At 33.9% G+C, this 21488-nt stretch overlaps 1 protein-coding gene across 5 annotated transcripts in view; it reads left to right on the top strand.

Annotated features, from left to right (window-relative positions):
• Positions 1-12496, top strand: part of LOC124355217 (E3 SUMO-protein ligase PIAS2) — a 64826-nt gene extending 52330 nt beyond the window's left edge. For 2 of the 5 annotated variants that reach the window (XM_046806240.1, XM_046806244.1), the window contains exons 10-14: positions 1272-1401; positions 2294-2351; positions 3317-3487; positions 8454-8657; positions 9519-12496. In XM_046806240.1, the coding sequence (XP_046662196.1) occupies positions 1272-1401; positions 2294-2351; positions 3317-3487; positions 8454-8656 (562 nt within the window). In that variant the 3' untranslated portion in view covers position 8657; positions 9519-12496. The remainder of the gene's footprint in view (positions 1-1271; positions 1402-2293; positions 2352-3316; positions 3488-8453; positions 8658-9518) is intronic. The other 3 variants (XM_046806243.1, XM_046806242.1, XM_046806241.1) reach the window with 3 other exon arrangements.
• The last annotated feature ends 8992 nt before the right edge of the window (positions 12497-21488 follow it).

The following is a 21488-nucleotide window of genomic DNA, read 5'->3' as shown; positions in this document are numbered from 1 at the left end:
ATCCAGGTGCTGCCATTTCTTTTTTAGAAACGAGATTTGGTTGGCATTTTCTTCCAATATAACCGTTTTGTCTGCATTGTAGACATTCTGTCCTTGTATCCTTCGTCAACACGCAAACTGTTAAACATTTCTTTGAACTTTTCAGCAGCATCAGTGTCAGCTGACAGCTTTCCCCTCTAAATTTCTATCCATCTAATCTCATGCCTAGGTTTAAATCTCTTCAGCCAACCAGTGGAAGCTTTAAAATCGTCACTTATGGGTTGGCCTTGGCCTCCTACAAGCATGAAAATCAGGACTTGGACACTGCAGTGTCCAAGTCCTGATTTTCATTGCAGTGATTAACACAATTTTCCTATTCAAGCTGCCCATCTTCACTGTCTAGTACACATGCAAACTTTGTGATAGATTCACTGTACTTTCTTATGTCAGTTATTGTGAATTCTGGCGCCAAACTCACGAGCTAAGCTTGATTCTCTCACATCTTTTTTTAAACGATCTAGTATTTTAAGTTTATCAGATAATCTGAGAACAACACGCTTACTTTTTACTGACATTGTTAACACAACAAACAATAGCACACAGGTTAAAACAACACTGATTTCAGTAACACAAAGTGAAATTAGGTGGACGTGGAACAGTACTATCTGTAACAGTATTCTGTAGTGGAATGGCGGACTGTGTCGATCGCACACAGCACTACGCCTCATGCACTCCTACCGGCCAGTTCCTGTGTTTACTGTTTGACCAATCCAGCCCTATCTAACTCCCCCACTCTTGCTGGTTTTAATTCCACCAGAGGAACTAATTAGTGAGCGGCTCTGCATTGTTCAGTGGCATGGTAATGTAGATCTTATAAATCATACTGCCTTTATATCACGTGATTTTGATTGATGCAATATATTTATCAATGAATATGAACTTTTCAATGATTTTCAACAATATAACCGATGCAATGATGTGAAGGAACAAGTGGTAGGCATGCACAAGAGTACACAGCGCCATCTAGGATCCGGTGACAATAAGAGCCTTCATAATCATAGTATACGTCCCAAGTTGGATAGGGCTGAGCGATCGTAAAATTACAGCGAGATTTGGTTTTCGGTTAACCTACGTTTCGGAAGACTGACTTTCAGATAATCAACGCTCTACTGTAGTTAAATGAATGGGTGTAAAGAATTATTTTAATAGTAAGAATTTTAACCTCACAAGATACGTGCTCCTCTTAGGATATGAATTTTGTTTCTGTAATGTAAATTTCACCATTTCTGCAGGTACTTCCAAGAAGTGTTAAGTAGCGGCAAACTTCCACCTGACGGTAACGAGATCCAGCTCCACCAAGATGGCACGTGGTCAATTTCAGCCTCCAAAAAGGATGAGAAGGCTGATGACGCCCCAGCACCGGTTAGTTAATTCATTCGCATATATTTAAATGCATACATATTTGTAACTAGTAGTCTATTACACTTTTAATGTGTCAAAAGATTCAGATTTGAAAATTGATTAATGGAATTCAACATTCAAATTAGTTTACATTCGTCATATAATTAATTACTGTGTTGGACTAAACTCATGTTCATGTCCCATCTTTCTAGTAAAGTTTTAAAATCAATTAATTTTCAGGTCAGTGACCAGCGCAAACAATGTTCTAAACAAAACAAAACATTCTTTCGGAAGATTGGCTAAGTTGATTGTCCCCCCTCCTCTCGTGTATTGCATAATGTCTGTTACATTGATTAAACAATATGCAAACAAAGATGATTCTATATACTAAAGAGATCTGTGTATACTGCAAACATTCATAATGTTATTTTATAACTGGCAAAATATTTTTGTGTAGTGTCCTCTAATTGTTGTGGAACTTGATCGATAAGTCACGAAGGTAAACCAGAAGTTCTAGAGCCAAGGTTTCAACCCTTTGGCAAGAAACGTTCAATTTATCAAAAGTTGCACAATAATTTGTTTACGTTTTATTCCATAACATATTTTGAAAAAGTTCAAGAAAATATGTATCTACACAACCAAAGTAAGTTAATTTTGTGATTTAGTAAACAATATTTGACTTTAAATTCTTATATTCTATATCTACTGTATGTTCATGCATTGGATTATGTCTATTTGTAGAAAGCTGATTATCAGTGAGCAATATCCATCATTAAAACATGTTTTATCATAATTTTTTGAAGAAAACCCAATTTTTTGAAGTATATATTATATAACCAAGGAAACAAATAAGAATATTTTGTAAGTGGATGAAACATTTAATTAAGTTCTTTTTTTAATTTTTTGTTTACAGGTTAAAAACAGAGGGGGCCCACCAGCTGTTACTGCTACAGTAGAAATAGCAGATGATGGTGAGTATGTTTTGTCAAATAATGTAAAATAAATTGCTTCAATTTTAATACTTACTTTTAGTGATGTTAAAAACTAATGTAATACTATATAGCATATAAAAACAACATTAAGTTTCAAATAGATTGTTTGATTTTTTTTTTAATTAATTCTGTTTAAAAAATTAATAACTGGAAGAGTAACTAGGTACTCATAGATCTCAAGTATTTAATATTCTTTAAAATAATAAGTTTTCAACATATACAGTACATTGGAAAATGTGCTTCCAATTGGTTTTGGTGTTTCTGTAATAACATCTGACAAGGATTTTAAAACAACACATAGTTGACAAATCACCTCAACCCTTCACCACTCACACATTCCTAACTATAACACATTGTATGGGCATTGCTCTACACAGCTATTCAGCTCAACTGTATACCACGTACCACATACATTTGTCAACTAGTCACGGTACACGCACACACAAGAGAAACATCTAGTGAAAGTCAAGTTTTAGTGCAAGCCATACCATTGCAAGCCTGGGTTGTGGCAAATAAACAGTAGTTTAATGAACTTAGGCCTGAGATATATTGTTTAAATATCGCTTGAGTATAGAATATTAATTTCTTGTAATACCACTAGTATTAGAATTATTAATTTCTATCTTTTTACATGATGACAATAATAAAGCTAAACGGCCAGGTTTGCAATGTCTCGTACTTTGCCTCTGTTAAAACGTTGAAGATATTTGTTCATAGCAAAGGTTTTTTTCATACACAAAGGCTTCTTAAAAACACATTACTTGCTGTATAATAATGTATAGGCAATTTTCAAGTAATAAGTAATAGTTAATCTGTTTTTACTCCAAAATACTTAAGTAAATACTTAAGTGAAAACAAATTTAATAATATAAACTATATTTCTAATTCTTAACTAAAAATATTAAAAAGTAAATATTAATGAACTTTTTAATTTAATATGTCAGAGGTTGTGCCAGTAGTGTCAGACGGAGAGGATAAGGACAAAGATAAGGAGAAGACGTCAGAAGCTAAAGCAGCTGCACCCAAGGATGTTGTGGATCTGACCTTCAGCGATGACTCTGACGAGGAGATGGCACCAGCCACAGCAAAGACCAATGGTCCAGCCAAGACAGGTGGTTAGTTTGTGTCATTGTATTTCACCCATTTTCTACAATAACTGTTAGAGATAAAAGATTAGGCTTCTACTTACATTACTAAACCAATTCTGTGTTGCATATTTTGCAGTCCACTCATTAGTTCTTGCAGCTCAGATAGCACAATTCTGTCTAATTCCCCATGTCTGTTTGTCCATACTCCTATGTACTGGTTTGTTTCTCTAAGTCAAAGATTATACTTAATTAAATGTAAATATTATCATGGGAAAAATAAATATTGGTTTTATTTCCTGATTAACAGCACTGTGACTGTGAACTGTCTTATTCACAGTGTCTTGGAACTCCCTGGATTTTTTCCATAATTATTCCTTGGGTCGAGACAATATAAACACGGGTCTATTGTGTATGTTTTTCCGTCCGTCTGTTTGTGTTGATATCACTTTTATTTGCAATTTCAAAACTATTATTTGATATCACAAGAAAGCTTTGAGATAAAAATTTGGTATGGTTATGTAAAATATTTTCTTATATAAGAAAAACAATTTTCAAATTTTTAAGTAAAGCTATTTCAAAATGTCACTCATTAATTCTTTTATTAAAAACAGAAAACTGGTGGTCAAATGAAAAAAATAGTGAAGAAACATAAAAGTTGTCCAATTTATTTACAAATCCAATGATACCTGGTTAAGAACAATTGGATGATTAATAAATAAAATACAATGTTTTATACAAAATTGTGTAATTTGAAACACAAGCATTTTTATTAAACTTTCATATGTTATACGTTACGGTAGGTAATATATAAGATGATCATGAAAAACTTAAATTAAAGTGTGTCTTTTGTTAAATAGTATGATGTTATATATAGTGCGCAATAAAGATTTAAATTTTTAGTTTAATAAATAATAATATAAGAAACATGTTATTGGAGAAAAACTACGATTGTGTGGAGGAATACAGGTGTACTTTATCTACAGGTAAATAATGGCAATGAGAAATAATTTGAGATAGATTGACTGCAAATATACTGAATGTGAAAGTATGGTCAGAGTTCCAGTGGAGTTTGAGAGGCCATTCTATTGAGGGTTAATTACATTGCAATTAAATGTAAGATCCAAGTCCATGAAGCTAAAAGCTAGACATGGACTTGAAATGAAATGGATAGTGATATGGATAATTACAGCACATGCTGATGTTAAAATGAATCATAATTATTACCAATCAATTTAATATAGAACCTAATTAATTAGAGCACAAAGACAATTCACAATGACAAATTAAGGATAAGATATCTAAGTAAGGCTAAACTTGTTATTCTGCTAAATAAATAAAGGTACATATCTTATAAAATATATGCTTAATTACGTTTATTTTAAGCTATATTTATTATGATGTACTATGGCAGGGTGGCCACCCAGTCGGGAATAAGCCGGAAATCTCCTGTAGAACCGGTAAAATATTAAAAAAATTATTTCCATTTCTAAGAACGTATGAAATCAAGAAATAATTTGATACCTCTTTGAATTAGTACCCTGATTAATCTCAAAACATTGTGCTGTACGCAACGTGGCCGTGAAATTATGGATCAAGATCAACATATGTTCGCAAGCCCTATCTGATGCCGGTTGCCTCCACTAGTGTAGTGGAGTTTATCTTGGTTAGTTCTACCCCTGTGTCTGGGCAATCTCCCAAACACGTAACGATCCATTGGACAATTTATAGTCAGACGACCTGAGCGGTAGTGGCTGCGATACAAACTGTGTTTAATTTTTATTTATTCATTGAAATAGGTATCCGAACAAAGTTGTACAACTCTTATTTTTGAGTAAAAATAGTATTTTGAAAAGATATTTGTTAGATTGATATTGCAGGCCTAAAATGTACGTGTTCACCATATTAACAGGCTAGTTCTTCTTCTTCTATGCCATGCACTTCATCCTTAAGCGTCTTTTGCACACACCAGAAGGACACCATGAGGCTGACAGGTCCTACTGTTTCAAACGTTCTACAAACCTCCAAAAACAACTGATCAGGTCCTACTGGATAAATTTGCCACCCCTGTTGAAACTGCCTAAGATGGCATACCGCTCCCTTGCTATTGTAGGGTGGTCCAAGAGCAGGTGCTCAGCAGTTTCCTCCTGCTTGTCAAACATTCTAGAGAGCAGATCCTCCCTAGGGATACCAACTCTGTGAAGACGCTTCCTCAGGTGACCATGTCCTGTAATCAGATTCATTAACAGAGAAGATACCGATATAAGTCATAAGTCATAAGTTCTTTATTGTCATTAAACATTACAAAAATGTGATAGACATAGTCAATTTGTAACAATAAGTTAGGCTATTACAATAATTTAAATGTATGAAACATAAGTAGCCTAAAATAATAGTCTATATAACAAGTAGGCCCTAGTTAAATTATAATATTATCAAACTTTAAAAAATCTTTTAAGTCATAAAAAGGGTTAGCAATTAACCATTTGTGAAATCTGACCTTAAATAGACTAAGAGGTAAGGACTTGGATGCAATATGTAGTTTATTGTACAACTTGAGGCCAACAACATTGTAACTATTTGTACTCTTACTTAATCTGCAAAGTGGGATTACTGCCTTAGACTGATTGCGAGTGTCATGATTGTGAACATCACTATGTACGGAAACTAAATTTGAGTTATTTTTCACATTTACCACACAGACAAATATATACAGGTTTATCACAGTTAAAATTCTACTATCTACAAAAAGGGGTTTGCAATGAGCTTTGACTAGAGATTTGGTAACAATCCTAATGGCCTTCTTTTGAAGCAATAAAATATTATTTACATGACTGCTGTTTCCCCACAGGAGAACACCATAACATATCACAGAATGAAAAAAGGCAAAATAAACTATACGTAAATATTGTAATGGCAACATGGAAGAAAGACTCTTGAGCAAGTAAATTACTTTGGCTAACTTTGTGCACATTGATTCTATTTGGGGAGTCCAAGTTAACTTATTATCTACTATTATTCCTAATATTTTAATTTCTGTGATGGATTCAATATGGCCTAGGCTTACACTATTTTTTAAGCTACATAAAAGATTTTGGGTTTTGCCCTGATATAACTAGTGAGGCTTAGAGTTACATTTATAAATTCTCTATAAATATACATCCATACGTTTGTACATAAATGGAATATATTCTGGACTAATTTTAAAAGGTATCATTTCTACGAGGGCTGTTTTTTAAGTAAGGGCTGTTTTTTTTTTTTTTTTAAATAAACAACAATTATTTTTTCAAAAATAAATTTATTTCCAGAATCTACATACTTTTTTTATTTTTCTACATATTTGCCTTGTTTGTTAAGGCACTTATCATATCTTAAAACTAAGTTTTGAAATCCCTCTTCAAAGAAATTTGCCGCCTGCTCTGACAACCAGGAGTTCACGGCCGTCTTGACTTCTTCATCGTCATTGTAGCGCTTCCCGCCAAGATGATTTTTTAAGTACCGAAAAAGGTGGAAATCGCTCGGAGCAAGGTCAGGGCTGTATGGCGGATGATTCATAACTTCCCAGCCAAAAAAGTCGGATCATTTCCTGTGTCCGAGCAGCGGTGTGAGGCCTTGCATTGTCGTGGAGGAGCAGAATTCCCTTCGTCAGCAAGCCGCATCTTTTGTTCTGAATGGCGCGTCGGAGACTGGCCAGGGTTGCGCAGTAGGCTTCTGAGTTAATCGTCATTCCTCGCGGCATAAAGTCACTAGCAAAACACCGCGCCTGTCCCAGAACACAGTTGCCATAACTTTGCGCCGCGACAGCGTTTGCTTGGCTTTGACTTTGACTGGAGATGTTGTGTGCCGCCATTCCATGGACTGTTGCTTTGATTCAGGAGTGATATGGGATACCCATGTTTCATCTCCTGTGACAATACGACTCAACATGTCGTCTCCTTCCTCGTCGTAGCGGGTCAAGAAAGCCAAAGAACTGCTTAATCTCTTTTTTTTGTGATCCTCAGTGAGGAGTTTGGGTACCCATCTTGAGCACAATTTTTTAAAGTTTAGGTTTTCTGACACAATTTTGTACAGTACTAACCTGGACACTTGAGGAAATTCCATAGAGAGAGTGGTTATTGTGAACCATCGGTCCTCATGAATTTTTGCGTCAACTGCAGTAACCAAATCTCCCGTGATCACAGATGGCCGGCGTGAGCGATCTTCATCGTGGACATTTTCGCGGCCATCTTTAAATTCTCGGACCCATTTCCGCACTTTACCTTCACTCATTGCCTTGGCACCATACACCTCACAAAACTGACGGTGAATGTCAGCATCCGACATGTTTCTTGCAGTCAAAAATAATATCACTGACCGAATCTCACACGCGGCGGGTGATTCGATAATCTTAAACATTTTAAAGATCCACAGGAATGCTGGGAGGCGGGGCGCACGCTCGTTACGGCAGGAACGCGAACTACTACCGTGTACGGGAGAACAGCCCTTACTTAAAAAACAGCCCTCGTATTATTGATAAAGAGAAGTTAAGAAGATATGGCTTTTGTAGTTTTAAAAATTGTTCAGTTCCCTGAATCTCTCTATTGAAGTAGCATAGCATTCCTAGGTCAAAGTTAGAAGTGAGTTCAAATGAAAGTATTTAGTTTATTTGTTTGCATATTGCTAGCGACAAAATTTGCCATACCACCACAGCTTCGTAGCATATCGTGCAAATACAGCTGGTGTCGATAAACATTCACCTTTGTGCCTTCGGGGTAAGGGTTAAATACAGTATTACAGTTGTTTATTTGGTTTGAATATGGGCTAGAGAATTGGACATTTTCGACAGGGAAATCCGGGGGAAAGCTGAGAATTTGAAAAGAGGTTTTGAGTGGCCACCCTCTATGGGCAAATAATATAAATTTAAGTTACTAGATAGGTGTTCATCATAGCTTACTATGTTATTACGATGTTTGTCACTTGATTACACTCCAAGTGTGTTTTTTGTTGCATGTTGCAGAGGTAACTAGCAGTTCTGCCCCAACTCCTGCCACACCTGGCTACATGAGCCCCAACATCATCACACTAGACTCCCCCTCTCCACCCTCAACTCCACCTCCCACTGCCCAGCAGCCTCCTGCCCAGAACTTTTCTTCCTCCACTATACCGCCCTTCTTTGACTTGGACAATGACTCACCCTCCACTGACTACCATGCTTTTTAGGGTGAGTGTTATGCATTTTATTTATACATTTAAAATCATTCCTGTTGGTCTAAGTATTGAATAAGTAATACAACCTCTAGGTTTTATATCTGAAGTAGGTCCATTACGTGTTTCACAGGTCCACATTCTCACACATCACCACTTTATCATAATCATTTGTAGTTAGATTTGTACATTTAAGATGAAAATAAAGCATGCATTTCCCACAAAAGGAAGCCTTTGCAGTCTTGGAGACATTTTTAGATCATATACCAAAGGGGTATTAACTGTTTCCCTTCCTTTACCATGTCTTGACTTTTACACTACACTTAAAATTATAGTTAATTTAAATATAAGACACTATAAGTTTAACTTTAAAATAGTTTCATACATAAAAATGAACACATAACATCAAAACAAGTTGAAGCACATTTCAACATTTTTTCTTCAAAATTTGGTAAAAAATGCAAACTTATGGATTTAATGAAGCGTCAGTAATATTAGCCTGAATTACACCAGAAAATTTCACTAATTTTTAAAGAGTTTAATGGATTCAATTACGGACGAAAAGTTAGCAATTGCCACTCCTGCCTGAATCAGCAGGATCCTCTTATGTGACGTAGTAACTCATGTGGCCTAACTGTAGACTTGAAATTATGCGTGCAACCTCAGTTTAGCCTGTTATATGACATGTGGTATGGCATAATCATACCGTAGTATAAATTGAAAGGAATCAGCAAATTGTATTACCATGGAATGCTTTTAGATGTTCCAATCAATGTCTCTGAACCAACTTACCTTTTTTATATTTATTTGGAAAAGAAATCATAGTAAATTATGTCTGTTTCTTGGATTTGATATTAATTGTTTTTCTTTGTTTCAGGTTGTCTTGCACAAAATTCACAATTACCAGTCAAATTGTTTTTGTTCACCTTCTTTGTCTGTCAATTAGTTGGTAAATGTCATCACATGTATGTAAAAATGTTGTACAGTATAAAATGGCAGATTTACCTGTAGCGTAAAACTGTACATTATGTTAAGTGACATTAGTACGGATAATTTAATTTTAGCTAGTTTTATATTTTTAATTTTTAGTAAGTACTGATATACAAGTAAGCAAGACAATTTCAGTTGATTTGAAAAATGTACTAAAATAAATCCCTGTTGAAGTGTAATTTAAATTCTTTTAATTAAAAATATTCAATATTACGGGAGCTTTCTACATTTTTGTGTTCTTAACTGTGGACTGTGTTAAATGTGTTACATCTAGATAGAAGAAAGCCAGTTTTACTTAAATGGTAGATCAGTGATTTTTATGAATATATTGTGTACAGCCTTAATAAGAAAACAGTTTCTTCATTTGTTTCTTTGAACAATCATATGTTGAAGTAATTAGAATCACTACTAAGAAGAAACATTTCAAGTTCCTTTAAGTGTAAGTGTTTCAGTGAATAACCTCGTTTTTTTTATTTTTGTTGGTTTTTTTGTAATTATATTTTTATCCTTTGGTGGGTCAAATTTTTACTAAAGAACTATATTAATGAGAGACTGGAATTTTAATTGTTAATATAATAACAATGTATCTCTACAATAAAGTTGTTACCAATATAAAGTCTAAAATATTAAGTCTCTCTTTAGATTGATGAATTAATTATATTATTGTATACAGCTATGTTATAGGTATTAAATACAAAAACCTTTAATTCACATTTAAAATTATCTAATACACTATTATATAAATAATTTATATTTCTGTAAAATTTTCCGTTTTATTTATTTTAGAATTTGTATAAACCTTTCACAGTAGATTCTTTATTATCCAACATAAACTGGCCATGGCAAGGTCTGAAGAGCAAAAAGGTCGGATAACACGAAAAATGGTAAAAATTACATTAAAATTGTGTAAATACATGAACCAACCAATCTGTGGACACGTCTGCCTGATGCGTCCAATTCCGGGTCTGTCGTTCCTACACACTGCCTGACCGCGGACAGGTTCCTGTATTTAATATAAAAATAAATACAAAATAAAATAAATAATATATTGAGTAAATAAACCTCCTCATGATGACTAATTACTTCAGGACACTAATTCTTTGTCAGTCAACAACATTTATGTGCTCATAATCGGTGAGTACGTGAATATCTGTCATGATAATGTTTATTTTAAATTGTGTTCCACATTGCTTCTGGTTCACATCGTTTTGCGTAGGGTCATTCCATGCGAAATCAACCAATTCTACACTATGATTTGAACCTTGACCTCTCAGATTTGTATGATTTTTTGTTTATGTGTTCTACCCACAAGAAATAGTTAAAATCCGAAATTTCAAATTTTTTGGGCTTTTCGTTTTTGAGTTACAGGCATTTAAAAAGCCAAAAAAATACAGTTTTCAGTCAATTTACGATTATTTAAAAATGACCTAGTTTCAAAACTATAGCACCTAGAGAGCTAAAATTTGTAGCATTCTCTTCCTCTTGAAATTCCCTTCAATTAGATGTATCACATGACTATGTTACATACATTTACAAGGGTCAAGGTTCAGACCATTGGTTGATTTGGTATGGAATGACCCCGTAATTTTGAGTCAGTGTAGATTTTACATGCTCTCATGACAAAAACATGAAAACACTTCTCAAGGTGCTAATTAGTATAAATGTATCCTCCTTACACTTAAACCACTGGTAAGCCAGTGTGGTGAGTAAACACCGTACCAAATGATTTGGTGTCTCCAGCCAATCAGACAATCCACTTGTTTTTCTGTATTTGAAATTCAAAATCTTGATTTAGTTCTGTTTGATCCACTATAGTATAAAATCCATTCCAGTTTTAAATCAACGCTGCTATTTTGCCAAAGATGTATGTTTTAACTTTTTCCATGTGATATTGGAACTTGGACTTTGAGATTTAGGAACGGAAGTAATGTTGGTTATTTTATTGATTTTCTTCTCTAATTCCATATACTGTCAGCATTTCTATGTTATAACACAATACTGTGATTTGGTGATATTTTACCATGATGGACAGAGTACAATCCACCACTGGTACAAATTAGTTTGTTTGAATAAACCATACCAATTTAAATGTGATAATAACTTTATTTTAAATTTAAATTGATAAATGCACTCGTGGAATGACTAGGACTAGGAAATGCTGGAGACATTATGTACAGTATTTAGTATACTGTTCAAAAGATCTTAACATCGTAAGATTTATTATTTATGTAACTGTTACATAACTTATTTACAGTAATTGTAAACATTTGGAACAGTTTAGTAATAATCTGGTTTAATTTGTTGAATTATTGTTGTTGTAAATAGCAAAATCATTCAATTAGAGATTCCAGCAGTATTTTTTATTACCCAGTTATTAAATGAATAATGTGTTTTTATTTGATAATGTAGACTAAGATATTACCATGTCTCAAGATTGGTTTTGTCTAGCCTTTGTCTGTACAGACATAAGAAATGTTTAAAGGTGTTTGAATATATAATATTTAAATTTTGACTGTTAGAAAATTTGGAAATATTAAATATCCTTTAGTAGCTAAATGATAGAGGAGTTCTAAACATACATTGTATTTGAGTATTGAGTCACAGGCTTTCTTTTAGAAGAACATGACAAATATTAAAGAAAATGTTATATATGTTTATCTCATAAGTGTTTGAATACCTATATACCAATGCTCTTTATAAATTTTCAGCATCAATTACAAAGGAGTTTGAATGGTTGGTGTCAAAAGCAAAGCTCAAGTCAAAACACTAAACTGAGTTAATCTTCTTTTTTTTCTTTTTTTTTTTTTTTGCTGATAGAAACATTTTGTACAGAACATTTTGTAATAAAGTAAAATTCAAAGTATAGTTTATTTTAGTTTATTCTTAACCTTTCATGTCTCTCTCTACCATTAAAACGAAGTAATATGCTCTAAATTATTTTTTTTTCTCCATGCCAAATGAGTTATGTATGATTTATGTAAATACACAAAACTTTCCAGTGGTGTCATGGTGGCAGAACAGTATTCTGGCACTGAATTTAGAAAACAATCACAAATTTGAAACTCATTGAAAAGATTCCATCCATTTTTTTCATGAGTGATTGGCCTAATGGGAAATTTAGTACTTATTTCCACACAGGGTGTCCCACGAGTAACCCGAAAAACTTCTCAGATAGTTTCCTCTTATCAAAATAATGAAAAAAGTTTATATGAACATATGTCCGAAACGCTTTGTTATTGAACTACTGTTACCAAAAGATTTCATCTGATTTTCTGTGAAAGGATGGAAATAAATCGAAACTGATATTTTTATGGCATAAAGTTAGGTGTTGCGTTTATTGGATTTTATGTCAAATGAACGTAAAATTTTAATAAAATATGTCCCAGAACTGTAAGACAGCCCAAATCTGAGATATCAGATAAATTACGTAATGTTTGATCTCGAAAAGGGGGCTTTGTTTGGATTTGAAGTACATTTACTTCATTAAATGGGTCATAAACACTAGACTGTGTATAAATTATCAAGGAAATCATTTTGAACACTATTTATATGAGGTATGGAAATTGGAATGAAAGATTCAGCAATTAAAATGTTTTGTTTTTATGAAGAACGTTCATTTAATAAACAGATTTGCACTTTTTGTATGTGTTGATTGAATTGAACATCAACTTTTTGAACTTTGTGTTTTTTTATGATGGCCTAGTTTACGACATTCTTTTCAGAATTACATTTGCTAGAAGTTTTGATTTAAACGTTTGCGTGTTTATTACCCATTTAATGAAGTTAATGTACTTCAAATCTAAACAAAGCATATTTTTTAGACTGTATTTTGCATATGTTATCTGATATCTCAGATATGGGTGGTATTACATGTCTGGGATGTGTTTTATTCAGTTTTTCAGTTCATTTTATATAGAATCCGATAAATTTAACACCTAACTTTATGTCATCAAAACATAAGTTTCGCTTTATATCTGTTCACCACAGAAAATCGGGCAAAATCTTTCACTAACCGTAGTTCTCTAATAAAGCGTTTTCGGACATATGTTTTTAAAATTTTTTGAAATATTTTGATGAGAGAAAACTACCTAAGAAGTTTGTCAGGTTACTCGTGGGACACCCAGTATATTCCATTTTATATTCTCCCATTTATATTCATTTATTCAAAGGTGAAGACGGATTAAAGAGTATAAAATAAAGTGGAAAATCTTAAAAACCAGTAGAGAAATTTTACAAGTGAACCAAGAAGTTTTATGTTGTGGTACCGTCTCCGCTTTACAAGAGTGTGAAACAGTTTCTTGCACTAATCGTGTGCCAACTATTACAAACCTAATACTACATGTATTGATTCTATGAGGAATAAACTATTCCGCGTATTTGTAACTATATATCCCCTGAGCATAATTTTCAAATTAACTCCAATTTCAATTTTGTTGAGTTCCATGTAATGTTAATTCTATTAATGATGTAAGAGGACTAAAGTCAAATATCTGTATATTAAAATAAATGATTCTATATTTTATTAAACACAAAATATTTATCATATTAATACGTATCACAAATGCAAGTATGTGAAGATGTTTTGTATACAATTTCACAAAATTTATAGATTTATAAAAAATGTTGCATATACATTGCATAGATATAACAATAAAATAAATTATCTGTTTATTCCAAAATAACGTCTATAAAATACTCTGAGAAGTAATTTAAAGACAATTAACTGTTAACATAGTAATTTATACATTTTATTGAGTCGAGATTTTGACATTTTGTACTTGAAGTAACAAATACAAGCTTAGCTATGGTAGGAAGGATTGATTCAATTGAATTTTGAGTTTAGCTCCAGTTCACCTTCCTTTTATTGCAGTGTCTGGTATATTACACTGTCTCAGACTTGACTCCTGGAATCTAGTCATGTTTGTTTGAAGAGATCCAAAGAAAGTCGACGACGAAGAAGCTCAAAACAGAAACATATACATTGTTTTGACATCAGAGACACCTATAAATAGGTAAAGTGGTAGTCTCATTGTCTCTTCTTATTAGAGATCGTATCATCATGCTTAGAGATCATGTCTATCACATCATAGTGCACTCAACTGTGTGCCTGATGAGACAGTAACGTAGCTATGGTACATTGTACAGTTTTCACAAAGTATTGTTAAATTTTATTTTATATAATATAGCTGTTTGTATTGTTAATGCCTAATGTATTGGTACTTTTATCTGCATTCAGAATAACTTTTATTAAAAAACAAGCATCTTACAAAATTATACATTTTTTTAACAATGAACCCACATTCTTTTTTCATACCTCTCATTGTACAACAGTAATAACCACTTCCCCACTTTGGGGGGGGGGGGGAGGAGAGATAGGTTATGTGACTATGCAAGTTGAACCTTATGATAAAACAAAGATTTCGACATTCAAGACTTGGAAGCTTCAAACAATGATCCTGTAGTTTGAAGGCTTGGAAGATCACACTATACTTGCCTACACATCACCTTATAATCTTTAAAATATAATTTGTTTTATATTATATTATAGAATATATGAACCCCACAGTTACAACTAAAACGTACATGATTTAAACACAAAATGTATTCTAGGATTACTATAAAGTTTTTGTCAGGAACAGTTATTTATATGAAATGTTTTTTAACGTTATAGTTATTATGTCATTAAATATTGTTTTTGATAGGCAATACACCTTCGCAAATCAAAGATGAGTTGGATTCTGTATATGGGGACTCTGCACCATCATTTACCACAGTGAAATATTTAGGCATGATAAAGCTTTCCGTGTGTTGGGTACCACATTTGCTCGTGTTAGACCAAAAACATGTTCAAATGAACATTTCCAACGTTCTTTTGGTGCGGTTTAGGTGAAATAAATCAGAGTTTTGGCACCAATTAATTACTGTATATGAAACTTGGATACACCATTATATCAATATAGTATTATTGCCATTATTATCATTCAAACATATTTTACAATAGAAAATAAAGAGTACAGATTACTATCTGAAACTTTCTTACTTGAGGTTTTACTGGCTTTGAAATAAAAAACAAAATTCCTCTACACTAGATACCTTTAAATGTATAGAATTGCAAAACAACTGCAACCTATGTTGTTTAATATTTTCTTATTTCTGACTACCTACTTTCTTAATCTGCGTCCACACTGGCTGAACAATGTCCGCTGAACATTTTTTGTGTGGCAGCGAACGTTTGCTGTTTGGTTGGTGTGGATGCCTCGACAAACGTTCTTGGAGCGATGGTGGGGGTAGCGCGCCGCCATTTTTGTTCAGCCTAAATGTTCGCTCACAGAGCAGTTTAGTGTGGAATTCTCGGGAAGAGAGCTACAGAATGAAAAATAAAAGAAACGATAGTCTAAAAGTAATTGCTACAGAAATTGGCGCAGACGTTGAAATTTGTGAAGAAGAAAATTGATAGTTTGCTGTCTCAGTACAGACGGGAGAAAAATATTGCCGAGTCGAAGTCTGGTATGGGCTCGGACGAGAAGAAAACACAGTGGTGGGGTTTGAAGCACTTTGCGTTTTTGAATGATAAATTTACACCAAGGCCCACTTACTCTAGCCTTCAACCCCAACAAGAAGTCATAAAAGGTAGTTATCAACAAGAAGATATGATTGAAGATGAAGAACAAGTTGGAGTGACATCGTCCGCATCAAAATGCGAATACAAAATACCTGCAAAGAAATTTTCAAAAAAAGATGAAGCCTTTAATATTATGAAAAGCTGCTATAATGCACTCAAGGAAGGATCAACAAGAGACGCTTTGTCTATTTATGGCGAAAATATTGCCAGTAGACTGAAAAATATTCGCAATCGAAGAAGACAACTGATTCTTATGAATAAAATTGACAACCTTCTGTTTGAGGCAGAAATTGAAGAAAAAGATGAAATTTCTTACACCAGATCGTCTAGTTCTCGTGCGTCAGCAACAACTGATCCAGGATTACCACTTCACCACCCCACTTTGGATGCAGGAGAAGGAACTCACTCGCAGCAACAATTACGTGCGGTACCGCAAAAACCCTACCAGGTAAAGGTTTATCAAGAGGTAAACCGGCTTCTTTGTTTTCAAACTTCTTCCACAGCTCACAATTTTGTAAAACCCCTCTCATCAGATATCCTTCCTTGACATCCCACGTCCACGTACAAAAACAAGTAATTAGCATCCACAAGTGCCATTAGCACTATACTAAATTGTCCTTCGTAGTTGTAAAACTCTGTTCCACTATACGCTGGTGACTGCAACACGACGTGTTTGCCGTCAAGAGCACCTAGAAGTGGTCAAATTGCCACTTACTTCGGTATTCATCGGCAACCGCAACCCATTCTTTAGCACAAGTTGACGTCTTAACATAAGAAGATAATGATCTCACTAATGCTGTACATACTTCTGGAACAATATTTGATATACTTTGTGTGGATATTTTAAACAAATACATTAGGGAATGATAAGAGTCCCCGCTCGCCAAAAACCTCAATGTAACTGCTAACCGATCTTTCACACTTATTGGTTCACGGAAATTCGTATTCTGTTTTGAAATTTCTGGGCCTATTAACGTTACTAGCATTTCAAAATCAAAGTTCGACATCCGAGTAAAGTTGGAGAAGAGGCAGCCATCTGTCAAGTCCGCTCTCAAGTCTTGACCGCTATATTTGTATCGTCTTCTCAATAACTGTCTCTGCCACCATCGACACCGACGTTGATAGCTGATAATATAATATGCAGCAGATATAACAGAACATGCAAGTAAATGCCGACGGGTACGCGCATCCATCTTCACTGAGAGTATAACAATGAATTCAGAGCGAACATCAATTTTGTTCGACAGACTACTACAATAATTGTTCAGCGGACAAATCTTTCTAGTTCGCTGAATAATATTTGTTCGACGAACATGTTCGTCTCGAACGTTTTCCTAGTGTGGACGCACCTTTACCAAAAATAAACTTGATGATATAAAATTGGTAATATACGGGATGGCTTTTTAAACGGGCCTCCACTGTGATCTCGTGAAATCTAACAGCAAACTTAAAAATGGGAACCTCTGCGTGTTTTTAATTACATTTAAAGATGGCTGTTAAATTTAAATATAGAACACTGTATTTTATTATATTTCTTGATATAAAAAGTAATTTTGAGACTTTAGTTTTTGGAACGTTTTTAATATATCTGTTAAGAACAGAGATGAGAGCTTAAAGTGTTGGCATTTCTCATAGAGCTTAACATCGAGAAAATGTTGTTCATTCCACTGCACAAATAGTCTAATAGTTGTTTTTTTATACTAAGTTTGTCCATAAAATTATTGTTTTTCGTTACTTTATAATAAAGATCTGAAATATCACAGTTCAACTTCTTTCAGTGCGCTAATCCTATACTTTGTTATTGTTTCAGTGAACGATATTATGTTGAATTATTGTGTAAAAAATAATTCAATAAGAAATCAAAGTTTTAAATTTGTTCCCCTTATGAAAACCCCTATGTGTACCACATGGAGAAAAAATGGAGCAAAATTGTCCATCGAAAGATGAAAACTACTATTTTATATAAACTCCATTTGAATACTCTGAGAATTTTCTTTTGTTTTTAATATATTTTATAATGTGTAAACAGGAAAGGAGATTCATCCGCTGTAAGAGCTTGTTTTCGTTTCTACAAAGTGTATGAATAGAAAAAGACTTTTGGAAAATGATTTTTTTTACAAATATTGTACCCAGGATGGAAAGGGTTGAATCAATGTGAATGTTGAGTTTATCTCCAGTTAACCTCAAGAGATTCAGTACAGAATTTTGGAGGATACCATCTTGGTTATATTTCACTATGATTATCGTAATTTTGCATTTCATTATTACAAAAGATTTAAACGTTTACAACAAATTCTCAAAGTTTTGTTATTTAAATTAGGTAAAATACGAGAGTGACTATATTTTTTAAATCCGCCACTGGTTCACCTCACTCTTAGCTAAGGGTCTGAATGAGGCTCCCACAAACTTGACTCTTAGAATCTAGAGTTATGTTCAGGCAGGCAGGCAGATTGTGACTGTGGGGGTGGATCCCCACTTCTGTTAAGGCGTCTGCCGGTAGGCACTTGCCTTATGTCAGTGCGGGTCATAGCCCTAGTAGCTAGTGCTACCTGTCAGTTCAGTAGTGTAGTCAGTGTAGTGAAGTTTAATCATCCATTGGAGGACGTAGACGGGGGACCTCCTGGGCCCGTAGTAGCCGGATGTGCTCCCAGGGCGAGGACTCCGCAGCTTCTTCGAAGGTCGATATTAGGCCATCCACAAAGGTCCTGATGGTAGGGATGTTGGATGATGCTCTGACGACTGAGTTCCTGATGAACAAGGGCGACTCAGTCCATCAATATGAACGCTTTAAATAGTTTCCACACCAGAGACACAAAGACTACAAAAGTTAATCTCAATGTCTCATCAGATGCAGTATAACAGTAATAATTGTGATTTTGTGATAAATAGAAAATACGTGAATTGCGATACCAATAAGTATTGGTTTCTAATCATTGACTAAACACTATTGCTGCTATATTTTTCAGCTCTTGGTTTGTTTGTAACACTTAGTTCGGTTGACTTTGTTCAGAAAGAGGAAACTTGATAGTGAATGTCGTGTTTTCAATGAAAAGAGGAATATCAACGAATTTGTGGGTGAAATCACACCGCTTTGTGTTGTATTTATGTTGAAAAAATGTCCGTGTTGAAATAGTATAATATTTACAGACGTTATGAAGCAAAACATTGTACAAGCAAATATTCTCAAAATATAGCTCAGTCCTGAGTATAAAGAGTGAAATCTTTGACAGTAAATCAATTCAACATCACAGTTAAAGTTTTAATAATAGTCGACATCTGAACGAGGCTACTATTTGATCAAGCTTCACAATATGTTACAAATTAGTAAAGTCAATCCTTTTCTGACGGAGATTTAGTGAAGCCTTGGATTGAATACGCTATTGAAGAGTTACGTCTCCTAAACCAGCAATATATTCACTCGGCTTGTCTTCAACATTTGCTCTCACTTTAGGCACCCGTTTGAAGTTGACTGCAGGGAATTTGAGTGGTATTCGATTGCTTCAGATGAATCAACAGCTGCTGTGTTCGATTTTACTCAAGTGTTTTTAAGAATAGTATAGTTACACAAGTAATTACATTAGTAGTGTAATTTACCCGAAGTAGGCTTGTTCCAGGGCAACGTTACTGTTTTAGATGTTTTGAAAATAATTGAAGTATTTATAAACTCAACTTGATCTAAAAATATGTTTAGGGCGATAACTACAGATGGAAGTTTGTTTAAAATCACGTTTAAAAATGTTCTTTCACCAATCGAGAGTGAATATCAATATGTTCCCTATCATTGTCATGTACGTTGACTAACAGATAAAAATTCTACAAAAATGTTTTCCAAGTCAAGCAATAGACATATTTATCATTTAACAGCACAAGTTAGTAGTTGATATTTCAGATGATCACTGGCTTTTGAAGCTTGCATTAGCATATGTACATTACCAATAATCTCATTTTTTAAATTGAAATGTTTTCTAAGTGATAAATCATTTGTAAACGATTTGTTCTAACACGTGGCAGTTTTCAGAACATAAACTACTCTTCTTGAAAGTCATTTTGGGACCATTTTGAAACTTCCAAGAAGTTTGCTAGTGAAACTCAACTGTGCCTTCTCACATTGTGTATTTGATACCATTGCGAAACTAAGGGAGGAATTTCCGATTCGCTTTGCTAACTTTGAGTATGCATAAACAGCAGAAAAGATAACTGATACAGTTTTAATTAATCTTATCTTAAAATTTGAAATTGAAAATGTATCTTCAGAACTGTAACTTGAACTAATAAAACTTGCTGCAAATGAGAACTGTTTCCAAGAGTATTAAAAACAATGCGATATTAATGCAGATATTCTTCCATTATATAGAAATAGTATCAAATGTACTAGAGAACAAAATATGAAACTAAGTTACGTGATTTCCAGTTCCAGTTTTTTTATTAACATATATCTGAGAACAATATTCTTAAAAATAGTTATGTAATATCTAATAGAGCAAACCCTTCTGATAAACACCTAAAATATATTTTGGTGATAGGGGTGACTACGCTTGAAACAAAATGAACGTTTTTGGCCGAAACAACTGCACCAATCTCTCACATACACAAGAAAAACAATAAACGGCTCAACAGAAAAATGTGACAAATGTTCTGTCAAGAGCTTTAAAGAATATTAACTCTAGTAATGACCTCGATGTATTTTGTAAGAAGCTGTTTGATAGTTCTTTAGAAACCTACTGCACTGGCTCAGTTACGGTAGAACTTTCAATTCTTAGAGGATGGTACATATATATCCTTATTGTCTTTCAATAAAATACGTGTGAATGTACTTGAGCCGCCTGCTTTCTGAAATATTTTACTTTGGGCCTGGAATGAATAAGACCCCTGAGTTAATTAACAGCTTGTGAAAAATACATGTCCTATCTGCTAACGTCTTCAACCAGACACTTATTCTTGTTGACTTCAATCTGCTTATTGTAGACTGGACAAGTAGTGAGTGATTATTGTGTGCCTCGTCTTCATTAAAGTTCACATTCACCCAAATTATCATCAACATGTCTTAAATGTTTTCTCTCCAATATACCAACAACGTCAGGAACTCTAGACGAGCTATTTTATATCTTTGTTTTCCTATACGTCCTTTTTTCTTGAGCATATGATGCTGTACTGCTTGAAGACGTCTGTAACTCTCCTCTTGTGTAACTTTGCTTTATTCTGCAGTCCTGCTAAGGTTTCTGTTTCCTCCTTTAT

The sequence above is a fragment of the Homalodisca vitripennis genome, chromosome 2 (genome assembly GCF_021130785.1).
Source record: "Homalodisca vitripennis isolate AUS2020 chromosome 2, UT_GWSS_2.1, whole genome shotgun sequence".
Lineage (NCBI taxonomy): Eukaryota > Metazoa > Arthropoda > Insecta > Hemiptera > Cicadellidae > Homalodisca > Homalodisca vitripennis.
This window is presented reverse-complemented; position numbering and strand designations above follow the sequence as displayed.